Source organism: Dunckerocampus dactyliophorus, chromosome 3 (assembly GCF_027744805.1).
Source record: "Dunckerocampus dactyliophorus isolate RoL2022-P2 chromosome 3, RoL_Ddac_1.1, whole genome shotgun sequence".
Lineage (NCBI taxonomy): Eukaryota > Metazoa > Chordata > Actinopteri > Syngnathiformes > Syngnathidae > Dunckerocampus > Dunckerocampus dactyliophorus.
Window position 1 is genome coordinate 6,485,451 of NC_072821.1, and position 18,406 is coordinate 6,503,856.

General features: G+C 40.8%; 1 protein-coding gene across 4 annotated transcripts in view; it reads left to right on the forward strand.

Moving 5' to 3' along the window:
- Positions 1-18,406, forward strand: part of myo5aa (myosin VAa) — a 62,026-nt gene that overhangs the window by 27,083 nt on the left and 16,537 nt on the right. For all 4 annotated transcript variants that reach the window (XM_054770233.1, XM_054770232.1, XM_054770230.1 and 1 more), the window contains exons 10-27: positions 187-452; positions 1,459-1,540; positions 1,630-1,770; positions 1,842-1,967; positions 3,920-4,003; positions 11,075-11,230; positions 11,340-11,437; positions 12,794-12,880; positions 12,967-13,075; positions 13,158-13,369; positions 13,443-13,599; positions 14,369-14,608; positions 14,681-14,929; positions 16,485-16,578; positions 16,797-16,927; positions 17,011-17,124; positions 17,203-17,337; positions 18,337-18,393. In XM_054770233.1, coding sequence (XP_054626208.1) covers positions 187-452; positions 1,459-1,540; positions 1,630-1,770; positions 1,842-1,967; positions 3,920-4,003; positions 11,075-11,230; positions 11,340-11,437; positions 12,794-12,880; positions 12,967-13,075; positions 13,158-13,369; positions 13,443-13,599; positions 14,369-14,608; positions 14,681-14,929; positions 16,485-16,578; positions 16,797-16,927; positions 17,011-17,124; positions 17,203-17,337; positions 18,337-18,393 — 2,538 coding nt within the window. The remainder of the gene's footprint in view (positions 1-186; positions 453-1,458; positions 1,541-1,629; positions 1,771-1,841; positions 1,968-3,919; positions 4,004-11,074; positions 11,231-11,339; positions 11,438-12,793; positions 12,881-12,966; positions 13,076-13,157; positions 13,370-13,442; positions 13,600-14,368; positions 14,609-14,680; positions 14,930-16,484; positions 16,579-16,796; positions 16,928-17,010; positions 17,125-17,202; positions 17,338-18,336; positions 18,394-18,406) is intronic.

Consider the following 18,406-nt stretch of genomic DNA (forward strand, 5'->3'; position numbering starts at 1 on the left):
GGAATTGGACATTGAAAGTTTGCATGATTAAATAATAGATTACTGTAGCTTTGATATTCCCAAAAAGTAAACAGAAATATGTGGCAGAATCACATTAGCTTGCCCACAACTTCACGTTGTTAGAGCTGGGGGAGGGTATCATGGAGCTTGCATTGCAAATAGAAAGTGTCTTTTTCCTTTCTGTAGCCCAAGAATAATCACCTGACCGCGTTCTGCGATCTGGTGGGCGTCACCTACGAAGACATGGCTCAGTGGCTGTGCCACAGGAAGCTTAAGACGGCCACCGAGACTTACATCAAGACCCTCCCCCGCCTTCAGGCCACCAACGCCCGCGACGCGCTGTCCAAACATATCTACGCCAAACTTTTCAACTGGATTGTGGAGCACGTCAACAAGGCGCTAATCACCAATATCAAGCAGCACTCCTTCATCGGCGTCCTCGATATTTACGGGTAGGAGTGTTATGATACAACTTTTCCCACTTCCAATACAATTCCTATATTGCAGCTTTGAATCATCTCCATCATCATAATAATAACATGGGCTACTGTTGTGACCGTACCCCAGCTACAACTCAACTCTGAATCCCCTACGTAACTTCCTGTCCACATGTCCGGAAGACATTAATTGAAGCACACACGAGCACGAGTCTTATTTATGTCTTAAATGGCTTATTTTCTCTGATTATATCTTCTATATTGGCAAATATGAGTGTAAAGGTGATGATAGGGGTGTTATTTCATGTTTAGAGGGCTATAATAATGGTAAAAATTGTATTTAGAAAGTCATAAACATGTTGTCTGTGCTCTACCTACGAACATATTGCATTTTTTAATATCGAGTCCAACTTTGTGGAATTTGACTTATCATGGTCGGGTCTGGAACTACCGTAATTAACCGCCATAAACGAGAGATTACTGTATAGCCAGTGACTTTTTGCTGTCCCGTGGGATTTTCTCACACTTTGCAAATGCGTCAAACAACGGTGGATGTTTCAGAAAGCCATGGTGTTGCAAAAATCCTGCTTCAAATGCACGATGAGGCTGGTCGTATTAAACTTCCCCAGTTATGTGCCACCACAGGAAACTTGTACATGGCGAGTTTTGCACTCAGCTGCAAAGTCTTTTTTGGACTTTAGCGAAAATGCAGGCACACGGCCAACATCACTCCTACTCCTTGCTAAACACGCTAAGACATGTTGTTGTGATGACGTGGGTTCTGTATGATAAATACAAAGGTTGGTGTTGGACAGAAGTGCTGGCGCGGCCTTTGGAATGGAATGGACTGCCTGTATCGGAGTGCCAATATCAGATTTTAGATGAAGGCCGATATAACATTAATAAACAATGCTTTTGAGCCGCAGTGATCCTGAGTTCTCTGTATAAAAATCTAACTACAGTAATTACTAACAAAGCAGCCCATGTAACGATATGTCTACTTTCCTGTTTTTTGCTCTAGGTTTGAGACATTTGAAATCAACAGCTTTGAGCAGTTCTGCATTAACTACGCCAATGAGAAGCTCCAGCAGCAATTCAACATGGTGCTTTGTCAAATTTAAACTGGGTTTTTATGGTGTTGCAATGCAAGGCAAACATCTAAATGTCCATTCTGTGTTTGTGCTGAGCGCAGCATGTGTTCAAGCTGGAGCAGGAGGAGTACATGAAGGAGCAGATCCCCTGGACCCTCATCGATTTCTACGACAATCAGCCCTGCATCAACCTCATCGAAGCCAAGATGGGCGTCCTGGACCTGCTGGATGAGGAGTGCCGGGTATAACGTCTGGCTGAGTTTATAAAATTGGTGTATTTCTTTGGCTTCATTCATGTCTTGTCTTTCCTCAGATGCCTAAAGGCTCAGATGATTCATGGGCTCAGAAGCTGTACAACACCCATCTGAAGACATGTTCTCTTTTTGAGAAGCCACGCATGTCCAATCGCGCCTTCATCATCCAACACTTTGCTGATAAGGTGGGTGTACGGTATGTTTGCATAGGCCATTGTTCACCAACCCGTCGATCGTGAGCTACTAGTCAATCTTTGGGACTTTGCTGGTCGATCGAGAGAATATTAGGAAAAAAATTGCATTATTACAATAGTGCTCTCCCTTCCCGGAGAGCGACAACAGGCACACATTTTGACCACTGAACACGCCCGTACCACTGCCGCATTCCTCCAGGCACGCAACCCGCAAGCTCCAGCCTGGAGCCCAGTCCCCAAAACCCGGCCGGAAATAACAGCTCACGCACACCTGCTTGCCCCGCTCCACAACAACAAGCCTCAGGGACAAGCGAAAGAAAAAGAGAGAGCGTGACGGAGTGTAGCGATGTGCCTGAGCACTCAATAGTAATTATTGCACATTAATATGGCTCAATATGTGCCTTTGCTACTTCAAAATGAAGACACAAATATAACTCCATAGACATGCACCTCCAAAAAAATCTTTGCGCTGCAGTGACTATTGTAATGCATTGACCAGTCTCTCTTTCCTCAACTATCGATTGATCCCCATCTGTGGCCCATGGCTCATTGGTCAATGCATCACTGCAGAAACAAAATAAAATTACAAAAATATAAAAAATGGTAAAAATGAGAAAAGTCTGAAATGTTGATGCCAACAACCAACAATACAATATATATAACACCAATTACACAAAGCTTTGTATTTAAAGACAAAGCATTAAATGTTACTTTCTACAAAATAAATATATATATAAATATATATATATAATTATATTTAATATATAATTTAAATATATATTGTATGTATGTTTTTCTCGGCATATATTTATTTCTATATGTATTTGTCTGTGTGTGAGCGCAAACCCCAATGTTAGTGTTTGTTGTGTTCTATTGGTTTGAATTATTAGCATAGCTTTTTTTTAGCAAAGGTTCAGCTTCAAATTGGCCGCAGCGGAGCTATTTCTAGGATAGCCAGAAGACTTTTTATTGTTATCTCTTGTTCCCACGCAAAAAAAAGGCTCAGTGTTAAGAGTGTCTATTGAAATTCACTTCGGTGCAACTGCGGTGTTTTATTTCAAGTCCGCTTGCTATGAGGTTACAGATAAACGGGTCAAGGACTTACATGGCTTTTCTCGGGTGGTTACCTGATAAGGAAAATGGAGTCTCGAGGAAACATAGCCGATCAAATACAACCAGACGAATAAATATATTATTAAACATGGGATGGACATAATTGATGGTTGATTGAGCGCATCTTGAGTGCACTACTTGGCTGCAACCAGTAGCGGCGCTGCTGATTCCATCCATCATCCATTTTCTATACCGCTTGTCCTCACTAGGGTCGCAGGTATGCTGGAACCTATCCCAGCTGTCTTTGGGTGAGAGGCGGGGTCACCCTGGACTGGTCACCTGCCAATCACAAGGCACATATAGACAATCGTCATCGATGGATTGATTAATTTCCCCCTCAGTGAATCAGTTATTTGGTCAAATACCCATCCACATTCAAAACTGAACATTATCAGAAACCAGTGAGTGTTATTTGTATAATATTGTATTGACCCCACCTAGTGAGGATAAGTGGAATAGAAGATGGATGGATGGATCTATTGACCCCAATATAAGACAAGTGTATATAAGGCTGCCCCATTTTTTTAAGACAATATCAATTTCAGTGAAATAACTAGTAGACTGCAATAAATAAGCTATGTGAAGAGGAATAAAAGCTCTGAGGGAGAGTCTTTTGGTGCCACCTGTTGGTTTCCACATATGAATCTCTAGGCCCCCTCAAACATAAAACAACCTGTCTTTTTCAGACTTTTTTTTTAGGGACAAAAAGTGTTTTACATACAGTCAATGCAGTAATTTAAGGTCTGTTTGTCAGGTGTGTGACAAAAACCTACAGTATGTATTGTTTGTTGACATCCTCACATAAGCTGTTGTCTCTTGCTGTGGAGCAGGTTGAATACCAGTGTGAAGGTTTCCTGGAGAAGAACAAGGACACGGTGAATGAAGAACAGATCAAAGTGCTCAAGGCCAGCAAGGTGAGCTGTACACACAAACGCACGCACGTGTTGCAGTGTGTATCACGGGCATTAAAGGGAACCTGCAGTGTTCAGACGATAATGTTTTCCTTATAGAGAAGGCACCATCTTATTTATCACTGAGCTATAAATATTACTTATTTGTGGGCTGCCTTGTTGCATTGCAATGGCGTCATTAGTTGCACTGAGAGATGATGCTGCATCCCAGACAGCTGAGAAGTAGGTGGCAACGTCCCACTTAGCGCTTCCGAGGTCCTACCTTAGAGCGTTCTGGTTTAGTAAACAAAAACAAAACACTCTCGCAACTGTTGACATCACTGCAGTGCAACGCACCATGGATGTTTTCAAGGTTGTAACGTTAAAAAAAAAAAAAAAAAAAAATAGAAGGTACACTATACTGCCAGACATGCAGTGAGAGTGAGCAACTGTTTGCTGTCCAGCACAACCAGCATTGGCGTTGAAGAGGCAGCGCCCTCTACTGGCTTTGTTGACCACTTTATTCGGCCAGTTGGACAAAACTCTAGCACAGTGGTTCCCAAACTTTTTACAGTCATGTACCCCTTCAGACATTTGATTTGAAGCCATGTACCCCCTACTGCTGCACACCTAAAAAACAAACTATTTTTACATTTCATTAAATTGAAATATTAAACATGATTAACTGGTTAATTAATTTCATAGTAAGTAATTCTGGTTCAAAAATTTGTAGTGTGCATGGTCAAATTTTGGTGAAGGTTTTACGTGAGCAGTGTTAAATAGATAAGATGTGAATTTCTCTTGGAGATGAATAATGTATCTAAGTATTCCTCTGACATATCTTTTATTTCTTCCGGATATTGGAATCCTTCCCTTTGAATAGGTTGAACTTGAGCTTCACTTTTGTCCACTTGCAGTCGATTTAAATCTGCATATGAATTTGATACCAAATTGAAAGGGAAAGTTGAACAAACATGATAAAGCAGTATCCAAAGTACAAATATACATACAAGCAGCGATGAAACCTCATTTTCAGGGGAATCTCCACTCATACATTGACAGGTGTTCACAGTGCGGGGATTGGAACACCAATCTAAATTAAACCTTCAAGATTAAACACTCTTAATACACAACATAATCATCAACCTTACTTAACCATAAAACTCCCACAGAGCAATGAAGAATGTCATGCCAGTGCGCTCTGTGCTATGAGGCATTCAGGTGCACTCGTAATTGTGAGTGTTAGGTACTAATTGTTTTTCGTTTTTTATTCACGTACCCCCAGTGAAAATTGGCGTACCCCACTTTGGGAACCTAGGCTCTAGGATAAGGGATTAAGTCGGGATATCTTGGTTATCCTGGCTCAATTTATCCATAATCTGGTTGCACAAAAGTAAGATAGTGGAAAGTGGAATCTGGTCTGACATAAATTACCATAGAGATTTATTCTGTGGCGTTAGCCTGCTCCAGACAAGGATCTATTTAATCTCATCCCTTATCTCAGTCAGTAGTTACCATAAATGGAAAACCAATAATGAATCCACTGCCCACTACACTTTATCATATTCAACTACACTAAGTCCCCAACTAACGAACACAATTGGTTCCAGACGACCGTTCTTATGTCGAATTGTTCTTAAGTAGGGGAAAAGGTAATATTATCAATTATATAGGTACTACATGTACGTGTATACATATACAGTATACCTGTATGTGTATGTATGTAAATATGAGTTTGGATGCAGTAGTAATATTAAACGAGGATAATTAATGAAAAAAAACAATAATAAAAAGAATATAATGATACGTAATGATAAATGTTATTTACCTTTGAAGAGGAGTGGTCGGGCATACGTCGTTGTGGTGGAGGAGGAGGAGGAGTTATTGGAAAACAGGACAAGTCGTCATCGTCATTAGACTCTTCTAAAAGAGGTAGTGTTCTGTGGGTGGTGTAAAATTAAGCAGGCCTATTAACTCTTAATAAAGTTTAATCACACGCTCTGTCCGGGTTGTACAATTTAGCTTTTCATTTAGCTTTACACTGTATCTCCCCAGCGTCTAACTCTTCCTCTGTTGGTCCCATTAGCTCTCAGGCTGCCTGTTGGTCCCATTAGCAGTGTAACAGTGCCCTCTACTGGTCAAGCATGTACAGTAGCAGTATAAATACTGATTGAGCGACTACAAGGCAAAATAAAATAAAATATAGACCAGTCGGCTTGTGTTCGTATCCACGAGTGTTCGCTAGTCGGGTGTTCGTAAGTTGGGGACCTAGTGTACACCCACTGTCATTATTTCAACATTTGTTGTCATACATTTCAATCATTGTAGATAAATGATTTTAGATGAAGTTGCAATCATGAGATCTTTTATTAGATTATTTACAGTCTCCCACATACTACTGTGTATATATAAAATACACATCCCATATAAATACAAATACACATCTACAAGATAGAGTTCTGCAGTCTTGTGAACTTATATTTACACAATTTCACACACATCTGCAGTCAATTTCACCTACAATTTAAACGGATTCATAATCACAGTACAACTACATTTAATGTGTCAATGTGGCTCTGTACTACATTACCCAGAAGGCGTAGCACTCGAGGGGAACCCAGAATACACACGCTGTTGAAGCTCTGAGAGTGTAATGGTAATGTGCAAATAGAGTAACAAAGAGTTAACAGATATTACTGTACGCCGCTGTTCCTGATTTGTTAAACAAGCAACAAACAATGAACATTAATTTAAATTTCAATTATGATTGTTTTAGCAGAGCAGTGAATGTGTATTTGTGTACTACTTACGCACAACTTATTGCAGATCGCCTCTGCAATACTTTGCCAGGCTTTCTGTCTTTGTTTTATGACAGTGGCGGTCTTGCTTTTCTTTTTTTATTTGCTCTTTTGCCTCCTCGTAGGGCCTCTATGAGGATTTCTGCTTCCGTCGGAGGAAAGTACGTCGCTCTCGTTACCGTGGTGAATTGGTGACTCTGATCGATACCGGGGTCTTTTTAAGGAAGCCGCGTACGCGCACTGATCCGGGATTGTTTTTTCACCTGGCTTGATTAATCCGCGTCTAATAATCCCGGCGTGGGCTTTGTGTAACCAATGAAGCCTAGATGCTCTTGCTTTGGGTTGGTTGAGCTCAGCTCAGTCATTTATCCTGGATGTCTGAATCCTACTTTCATGCATCGGACCCCAGGCATACATGACCACAATGGTGAAATGTACTGAATGTACATTCAAAAAACAACATGAGGCCACACAACCACAAACAACAAACATTGTTTTCCTTCTTAGATCATGACTGGGATCAGTTTATAATAACCTTATTTGGTTTAAAGCTTTTAAATCCTGGCTGCTGTTTGGCCTACACACATGCGCGTATACACACACACACACACACACACACACACACACACACACACACACAAAACAATGCAGCCTGTTTATCCTACGGCTAACCCTTTCCACTGTTAGAGCCTCTTATCACCTTCAAACATCAACTGAAGTTGGTGTCACATACACAATCAGAGTCACACACGCAAACACGTGGACTTTGTCTGCATCAGTGAGACTTAAACAATTGGGATTAAACCTTAATGACACCTTAAAAAGGCTTTAGTTTAATTAGGATTTAAGGTTAAGCTTATGCCAACAATCTTACTGTGTGTTCATACTTTAGTGACTGTATTATATCATCATGAGGTACACCTGCACAGTACAAGAAGTGCATCAGAAGTTATATTATTTTCTATACAAAAATAACGATGCTAAGGTTAACGTTTTTATTTTGCATGAGCACACGTGCAGGTGCGCAGTCTGCTTGCTCCACCCCCCATTTACTAACGTTAACCGGCACCTCTCAGGAGAAAAATAAAAAACTAAAAAATAATCCACAAAGTCCCATGGTGTGCTTGCTTATTAGGGCTGGGAATCTCACGGTACCTCCCGTATGATTAGGGATACATGTGATACACATCTCCTGATTGAACAACACAGCATTTGAATAGAAAAATCAACATTTCTACTGAGTACAGTTTTCCACACACACGCACACACGCAAGCACTCGATCTGGACATACAGCACATACTCAGTGGATCACCCTTCCCACCAGTTATTAATGTTAACTGCCACCTTACATAAAATGAGCAAAACAACTCGAAAAAATCATCAAAGAAGTTGAAGACGATGGTGTGTTTCCTCGTGCATGTGCATGCACACACAGTCACGCAACATCAGACTGACACCTTGTACAACAAAAATAAACAATAATCCACAAATCTTGCTCATGCACAAGGACCAACATATATTGGCATACGATGTAGATGTGTTGCAGTATATGTTCAAGTACATTTTCAATGGGATTGCCACCACCTGCCGGTTATTAATGATAACTGCCCCCTTGCGCAACACAAATAAACAACGCAACTCCAACAAATAATGCACAAAGTCAAAGCCCGTGGTGTGGGTCATGCACGAGTACTCCCAAACGGGCACGTTGCATGATCTTCCCGCCAGTTATTAGCGATAGCCATCACCTTGGACAACGTCAACAAACAGAACTACTCGAAATAAACCACAAATTGCTGCGTGTTGTATCCGTGCCATTTGATACACATCAGGAAATGCAACAATGCCAGTCTTTGCTGCTCTTTTAGAAATGTGCCGTGACACACTGAATGTTGCAAGCGCATACAGCCCAGATGCTTTTGTATTTTTTCAAAAAGCATTTCTGTGCTGCTTATGCACCTGCGCCACACCACATGTGTGTGCATGTCTGTTCTTCACGACACATTCAACAAATGCCTGATAAAATAAAATACAAGGGACACATTTTATGGATGAATTCAGTGAAAATCATCATCCCTGTTGTCTTCATTATGAGTTTGCCTGCTTTTGTTTCACTCATATTTCAGTCATGAAGTTGTATTGTAATGTCATTGTGTCTCCATGTGTTGTCCATGTATGTTGTCTCCATCATGACAACCCCCCGCCCCGCCAGCAGAAGGTAAACGGAGGCAACGCTGGTCTGCCTCTAGCTTTCTTCATTCCCCTTTTCTTTCATTTCTCCTCTTTCATCACTCTGTGACGCTCTAACAGCAATGGGTCATTGAGTTTTTTGTGCCATTGTTTGCTGCATGCCAAGCACTAAAGGCACTGAGAGTTTAAAAATAAAGCATGATTGGACATAAAAAAATAAAAAATAAAAAAAACACTAGGCACCAGGGAGGAGGAGTTCTCTTTTTTCCCCAGAGTGATGCTGTGAGAGCCTGGGTGGTTTTCCTGCTTAATGATGCTGGCAAGAGAGAAACAGCATGGCAGCGCTCAGAGCAAAGAATCTGCATTCATAATTTATATTGCCTTCTAGTTTCATTTGTGCATGTTTTACTAAAAAGTTCATATATTATTCATGAAGATAATCATGTCATAATACCGTGTGTGCCATCCGTAACCTCCACATTGTGTTGTCATTGGCTTGTATAACCTAAATGGAACTTACTGAACTGATGATTTTTTTTTTTTTTAACAAACACTAATCCACAAATCTATCATTTGCGTTGAAAGTGAAATGCAAATATATTGATGAGAAACATATAAGCATTATAACTACAGTGGAACCTTTAAAGGACAAATGCAGTCTGATTTGTTCAAATCAGATTTCGGAACCGTGTTTCACATCGGAGGTAGTGGAAATAGAAATAGTCCGTTCCGGGGTCAGAATGTTTATTTACTACACTACCGGTCAAAAGTTTTAGAACACCCGAATTTTTTCAGTTTCTTACTGAAATTCAAGTCGTTCAAGTCCAATGAATAGCTTGAAATGGTACAAAGGTAAGTGGTGAAGTGCCAGAGGTGAAAAGAAAAAAAGGTAAGGTTACCCAACACTGTGTATAGAAATAATAATATCATATATAATATATAAATAATGTGTATTTCAGAATTATACAGAAAGGCCTGTTTCAGGGACCACAGAATGGGTCAACAATTTAAAGCTGTTCTGCAGAAATGGAGGTTGATCAAGCCTTGGCAGTTGGTGCAACCACCTGTAATTCTTACAGGTGTTCCAAGTTGTGGAATACTTTACTTACTACCTTCTCTGTCTGCATAAAAACAGTGTTCAGAACACACAGCACTGTACTGGCGCAAGTCATTTGTTGCTACAAAAATGACAAGAAAAAAGGAAATGAACAATGGGAAGACCGACAGACCATCTTAACACTTAAAAATGTAGATTTTTCCTCCAGAGGAACTGGAGTGTTCTAAAACTTTTGACCGGTAGTGTATATAGGCAATGTGTAAAGGTTACATTTTAACATTCTTAGCTGTTAAAGAAAAATAAAGTAAAAATAACCTCTTAGGCATTAAAGCAATAAACTTTGATAACAAAGGCGTAATGCAAAGGTTAAATTTTTTTTTTTTTTAGTTCAACTATAAAAGGAAGTTAACCACAAGTAATAAGAGTAAAAGAGCTGAAAAAAGTATGGTGACACTGGAGTTTTACTGCTTTGAATGTGGATAAATAAAAAAAATAAAGTTCAGTGTTGTGCGACTTTAAAGGCCTATTTATTATGATACATATGTAAACAAGTCAATTGCAGTATAATACAAATTAAATGATAGGTTAAAAAAACTATAGGAGTGGCGAGCTTTTGACTTTATACATTGTTTTTTAACATTCTTAACTATACAAGTGTAATAAGAAGTTAACGTGCCGTATATTACAACTTAAAGATTAAACACAGATGTCTTTGCAATGTACATTCGGTTCTATTATTATTGCCAACTTATTGTTGACTTGGCTATGTTGTACTGAGCGACCTGGACGGAAACGTGTGTATGCTGAGCTACTTTTTGTTTGCAATAAGTTTAATTTATTTTTATGGTCATTTTGACACACTTCACAATTGATAACCAATTGTGGTGGTATTACACACAAAAAAACTTTTGGTCCGAATTGTACAACCTAAGGGATAGTATGATATTATGTTAAGGTTCCACTGTACTTTTAACATGTTATCCAGCATGAACTTGCTCCTATACTGCAGTAGATGAGCATTGTGACTGTATTTGTGCTGCTCTTCCCAGTTCAACTTGTTGGTGGAGCTGTTCCAGGATGAGGAGAAAGCTACCAGTCCCATGGGTCCGCCCGCCGGAGCAGGAGGCAGGACCCGTCTCAGCATCAAACCTGACAAAAGCCGGGACACCAGCAGCAAGGAGCACAAGAAGACCGTTGGCTGTCAGGTTGATACGTGCCACTTCTCACTTTCTATCACTTATCCACACACTGCAGCTCTTTTTTTTCCAACACTGATGATGCAATTGGATGTTTTGGATGCTCTTTTTCTCATAGTTTCGCAACTCCCTTCAAATGCTCATGGAGACGTTGAACGCGACCACTCCACACTACGTCCGCTGCATCAAACCCAATGACTTCAAACAGGCATTCTCGTGAGTCTACAGTTTTACTCTTCCTTCTGCACATTTATTCTAAAGCAACATTTTTACTGGTGCCCTCTTGTGTATGTAATTACACAACCAAGTCTTTTTATGTCAGACTAGGAAAGCACTCGGAGAGCGCAGACCTCCACCAAGTGCCATAGTTCCCCCCATATTGCGATTTACACCATAATTATTAGTCATACATTTATTTTATCTACTTATTTAGATTCCTTGGCCTCGAACACTTACCATTAGCAATTTGATTCATAATTATATCAATATTAGTTCAGTAGTTATTCACAAAAATCGCATTTTCTGTTGCTTTTGAAGATACAACAAATCTGTTGGCACACTCCAGATTCCACAGTGTCTTGGCGATATATGATGGTGTTTGTTGCATGTTTATAGCTTCATTTGTTGTCTTTCTATGATGAAAATTCCAAAGATCCCCTATTTTTTTTTTCTTTTTTTTTTTCTGGATCATAAGATAAGATAACATATGCCTTTAAGGGGAAATTCCAGTATCCGGAGTTATTCCATTATCTGGATCAGTCTTAGATATTTTGTAGAACCTGTTGGAAACTTTTCCTGTCTTTTTTTTCCCAAGTGCTCTGACCATTTTTTGTGGAGGTACATGCCAAAATTGCGAAAATGGTCCTACCTCCTAATGTTAAAGAATCCTTTTTAAAAATTCCTGGATCCAGACGGTCATCTGGATCACCCCCAAAATTGCATCAGTTCTTCTATATCTCATTTCCGACAATTCCTGAAAATGTCATCCAAATCCATTTAGAATTTTTCAAGTTATTTTGAACACAAACAAACAAACAGATAAATGCCGGCAAAAACATGACCTCCTTGGTGGAGGTAAAAATGTGTGTTTCAACATGCCTGATTGTGATTTCACTCAATTACATAATTCACAAAAGACCCCCGTCATACCAAGTTTCTCCAGCGATGACTAGGAAAGATCTGCTATTGTTTTTTCTCCCAATCCTACATCGAACCACTATCATGTCAAAGCCGAAAGCTAAGCAGAGCTGAAGAATGTCACCTCCCAGCCACAGAGGACATCAGAGCAAAGTGGATTCATTTTATTTCTGATAGTTTATGTTACTGTTGGGGCTCCAGACCTTGGTGAGGTTGAGCAGTGGCTCACCTGCATGAGACAGGACAGTCCCCCCACAACTGGCTGCTATGGACACTGCTGTTGAGAGACAGTTTTAAGTGTTCTGTACTTCTAGACCTTTGACCAACACACTTGTGACATATATATTATTGAGACACCTAGGAACTGTGTTCATTCATGAAAAAAAATACATATGTCCAAACTGTCCTGTCTATGTGGATTGTGGTGATTGTCAGGTTTGATCCGAAACGTGCAGTGCAACAGCTCAGAGCCTGTGGCGTCCTGGAGACAATCCGCATCTCCGCAGCAGGTTTCCCATCCAGGTAGTAACACATGCATCTCGGCACAGCTCTCTAAAATGTAGCATCAGTCCAGTTTTCCACGCAGTCCTTGTGTGTGTGCACCCCAGATGGACATACCAGGAGTTCTTCAGCCGGTACAGAGTGCTGATGAAACAGAAAGATGTCCTCCCTGACAAAAAGTTGACCTGCAGGAATGTATTGGAGAAGCTCGTGCAGGTCAGATTATCAAACGTATCCTTTTCATCCGACTCCTTAGTGACGCCAACCTCTTAAGTTCTGTTCTCATGTTTTCATCCAGGATCAGGATAAGTACCAGTTTGGTAAGACGAAGATCTTCTTCAGGGCCGGGCAAGTGGCCTACCTGGAGAAGCTGAGAGCAGACAAGCTGCGCGCCGCCTGCATCCGCATTCAGAAAACCATCCGATGTTGGCTGGCTCGCAAGAAGTACCTGCGCATGCGCAATGCGGCCATCACCATCCAGAGGTTCACCAGAGGATACCAAGCTCGCTGGTCAGTCCCTTTTCCTGATCTTCTCAATTGGTTGAAACGAGCATTTTAACACATGTATTGTGTTTCTCTTCAGCCTGGCAAAGTTCATGCGTCGCACTCGAGCCGCGACCGTCATCCAGAAGTACCAGAAGATGTACGTGGCGAGGAAACGCTACAGGCAGAAGCAGGCCGCCGCTCTGGCCATACAGACCATCCTCAGAGCGTACATGGCCCGGCAGAAGTACCAGGCGGTAATGCAAACACACACATGATCATGCTTGTAGATGGAATGGAAATGTGACAGAAAAATTTGTTCATTTTCCCTGGGCTAATCATCTGTCACAGCACTGATACATACTGTATACTCGCATCCACATCTATTAGCAGTCTTTTAATTAACAGACACAAGTAGTAGCAGTCAAAAGTTTAGACCAACATGCCCAGGCTAGTCACTCACGTGTCTCCAAACTTTTGACGGTGCATGTTTTGGACTCTGGGAGGTTGCCAGAGAATCCACATAAGCACAAGTAAAAGTAAAAAAAACAAACCAAAAAGAACCAAAACGACTGCTCTGCTGCCCTCCAGCTTTATCTTGTCCAATCCAAATAAGTACCGTAACTTTTTAAAATTGTATTTAATCACCGTACTGACCTGAATATAAGGCTGCAAAAAACAAGTTGCCTATTATTCGAGGTCTAGAGATTTATACAGAACCAAATGACTTCTCCTCGAGCAAGTCCGAGCTGAGCTTTTCTTCCTGTCACTCACGCACACCAGTGACACGCAGAGATGCAGCTGCGACACAGAGCCCTGCTGGAAAACAGTATATTCAGTGTCTCGTATTCAGGGGCGTCTTATGCTTGGGTCATCACAGTGTTTGTTCATTTTATTTTATATAACACTATTTTTAAACATGTTAAATGTCAAAAGTAGAAATGGAAAACTTTTTTTTTTTATTTTACACAAATGTGATAAAAATTTAAATATGTTCTGTTCCTTTCTCTTTGCAACTGGCCTTAGCTCCTGCGAGAGCACAAGGTGGTGATCATCCAGAAGCACGCTCGCGGCTGGTTGGCTCGCCGCTGGTACAAGCGCTGCCTCCACTCCATCGTCTACCTGCAGTGCTGTATCCGCAGGATGAGGGCCAAACGCGAGCTGAAGAAGCTGAAGATCGAAGCCCGCTCCGTGGAGCACTTCAAGAAGCTCAACAAGGGCATGGAGAACAAGATCATGCAGCTCCAGAGGAAGATCGACGAGCAGGTTAGAGTCATCATCCCTCGTCAGTTCTTCTTCTGTGTTTTTGTCATTTCAAACTTCTGAATTTCTTTCCAGACCAAGGAAAACCGCACCATCAACGAGAAGCTCGTTGGTTTGGAGAGCTCATACACAACAGAGAGCGAGCGCCTGCGTGGTGAGCTGGGCCGGCTGCGTGGCGTGGAGGAGGATGCCAAGTGCAAAGGCAACCAGGTGAACTCTCTCCTGGAGGAGCTGGAGAAGCTGAAGAAGGAGCTGAGTACCACGCAGCAGGAGAAGAAGACCATCGAGGACTGGGCGCAAACATACAGGGACGAAATGGAGAAAGTACGTTAGAATTCATTCCAGTATTTATCAAATATTTTTGAAGGATGCCCGTGACGCCATATGACCTTCCATTTCTAGTCAGGCTGCAGGCTTCAAAACTGTCATTGAAAAGATTGTAGCTCCCCTACCTTAGTGTGAAGAGAAACTGTTAGCATCTTCCATTGAATCCCTTACAGTTACATAACATTCTTTGTAATATTTGACTAGTCGCATCAAAGGCAAACAGTTCTTCCCCCAATTTAGCAGGCTCAGAGAATCAAGGGGCTTTGGGCACATGGTGGGCACAGAGGCCACAGTTGCCCCAGCACAGGTGAGCACACAATATTGTGCTCATGTTTTAGCCTCCCATACTACAGTACAGTATGTGCGTGTTAGGTCTTAGTTCTCTTGTGTTTGTTTCTCGCCTTGTGATAATTAGCTCTAGTAGCATAGTGAATTAGGTTGCTAAGTCGGCCTTTTAGATGATTTTCCTGTTTATATGTTCATCTATTCAGATGAACCACAGAAAATAACAGACTTAAAATAAGTTTCTTTTTTTTGCCATGAGTCATCATTATTATTGTATTTATAATGCTGATATACCACTATAACATATTTTCCCATGACATTTTCATGTTTTTTCATTATTATTATTTTTCTTTGCTGATTGGCAGTTAGAAATCACATGATAGTGAAGTGGGACCAAAAAGTCAGCCTTAAATTCCTTTTTTTCCATTTTTGTATTGTTTTTGGATTACATTTATCAAATTATAATGAGAGTTTTACTCGAAAATGTGTGTAATATTCTGTCTCTATAGGGCACAGTATTAAAATTATATTAATATTATTAGTTATAAAATATATAATTAAATTAAATGGCTGTCAAAGTCAACACATTAACGGAAATACACTACTATTTTTTTTTAACACATCCTGTTTGACCCTCGGCCCACACCGTAGTCTGAGGAAACGCAGCGGTTTGGCAGTTGATGTGGAGCCAGAAGCGGGAACAAATATTGAGTAGAAATGGACAAATTAAAGGGTATTTTGAGTAGTAAGTGTAGCTTCAAAGTCCTGGCAGATGGCTCTGTTGACAAGACCAAAGTTATTTGTATCTACTGCCCCTGTGAGTTGAGTTGTCATGAAGTACGTCGACTGCCAGAGAGAAGAGAGCGCAGCAGGTATTTTTGTACTGTCATTTATACAGTGCTAGCTTGGCATACACGTGTCCCAACTAACAATTGTTTTTTAGATGCCAGCTGTCTCAAGGCTGATTTTTTTGCTTTTATTTTCAGAGCATGTGTCGATGTGACAAAGGCGGAACTCAATGAGAGAACTTACACACAGTGCTCAATTAGATGGCAGGAAAGGCTCGCGAGGGAATTTATTAGTGTTATTATTATTTATTAGCGTTATTATTATTTATTAGTGATGTATTAGCTATGTGCAAAATGCGGTTAATTACGGTTAAATATTTCAATCGATTGACAGCCCTAATATAAATATACAGCTTTCACGTAAAAATGTTAATTTGCATTGATTTTTTAAAAATCCACTACGTGTGCGTGTGTGTTAGATGGTGTCCGAACTGAAGGATCAGAACGGCTCGCTGAAGAAAGACAAGGACGACTTGAACAGGTTGATTCAGGAACAGAGTCAGCAGATGACAGGTGGGTTGAACGCCACACTCCACTGTGCACACTTTAAGGCCAAGGGTGTCCAAAATGTGGCACCGGGGGCCATTTACGGCCCGCAGCTATTCTTTGTTTGCGGCACCTGGTCTCATTGCACCTACAAGAAGTGGTGACGGCTGTCTACAATATTAATTAGTGTGCATATGACATCCAGCCATTTGAATAACATTGATGTGAATATTTGAATCTTGCAGAGAAAATGGCTCGTACTATTGCAGCGGAGACTCAGCAGCTGGAGAAGGATCTGAACGAGGAGCGCTCCCGCTACCAGAATCTCTTGACAGAACACCTTCGCCTCGAGGAGAAATACGACGACCTGAAAGAGGTCCACAGTACACTTAATTTCATTCATTTTCATTTGATTTTGTTGTCTTTTTTTTGTTCTCAACTCACTTACTTTGCTTTTAGCACATTTCCAAGCCTGGTCACAGGAGAACAGATTCCACCCACAGCAGCAACGAATCAGAGTACACGTACAACTCAGAGTTCGCCGAATCGGAAGAAGGTTCCCGTGCCGCAGAAGTACGCAAAGACACTTAAAAAGTGCGAAAGGTATAAAGCGGTATTGATTTAATATGTTTCTGCTTGCGTGTGGTGCAGGATCTGACACGAGGAATGGATACCTCACTCACACTCAAGCTGCAGAAGAGACTTACAGAGCTAGAGCAAGAAAAGCAGTCGCTGCGCAATGAGCTGGAAAACAAGGAGGAGCAGTTTCAGCGGGCTAGAGCCAGGGTATGACTGACACACACACACACACACACACAGCATCACTAGTGTTCCACTGCAATATACTGTACAGTACACTGCCTGGTCACAACATTAGGTACTACTGCACAGTTATTGAGTAGGGCTGGGCATCGTTTGACTTTGAACAATTCTGGTTCCGATACCGATTCCTTGTTTTGATTCCGGTTCCTAACGATTCCCAATTTCAATGCTTTTAAGAGGCAGGGTCGTTTGCATGGTTTAAATCAGTGCACTAAGCAGAATCAGTTTTAGATGAAATGTCTGAACTTTTCCATGAATTGTTTAATGATATGGACTTTTTATCAGCTTTACTATGAATTTGTTACAGGGCTATTTTCATCCAGTATATAAATATTAAACCACTCAATATATGAACATAAATGTTATAAAGTTTTGTTTTACAGGAGTGCACTTTCACAAAAGATGTTTACATTTGAAAAGTAGTATACCTTGTTTGCTGCCTCAATGTTGGTGTAAGCTATTTTTTGACACCCTTATTTTGTTAACAAAAGTAAACAGGATGTAGCCCAAAGCGCTCTTATTTCGAAGGCGAGAAGTGTGTTGTGTGATTTGAGAAGGTCCCTTTACTGATGCTAACCGAGACGGACCGTGCAAATGACTAAACTTGCCTAGCCGTAGCTTCCGTCCTTTATTTACACGGAACTTCCACATCAACTAGCATCCTGAAATCTTTGGTTACATTGGCATGAGACAGACGTTATTTATTGATGGACTTCCTTGATTCTGACTGCTTAGAGGAAGTCCGACGTAGCGCCTCAGAGACAGGGTACTTTGTTATTTCTACACCATGAATGTATGAACATTAATCATGTTGATCGTGCACCCTCCTTTGAATGGTATCATTGTGTTGTAAAGCTGATTTGAGATATGGTGTTTATTCAAGCGGAGACCACTATTTGCGGAAATGTGGTAGTTAGTGTTTTAAGGGTGATTTTAGTTATTAAGCTTTTCTCTTTCTCTCAGGATGAGACAGAGTTTAAAAAGGCTCGTGGGGCAGAGTTGGAGTATGAGTCCCTCAAGGTAAAAGTTTAAA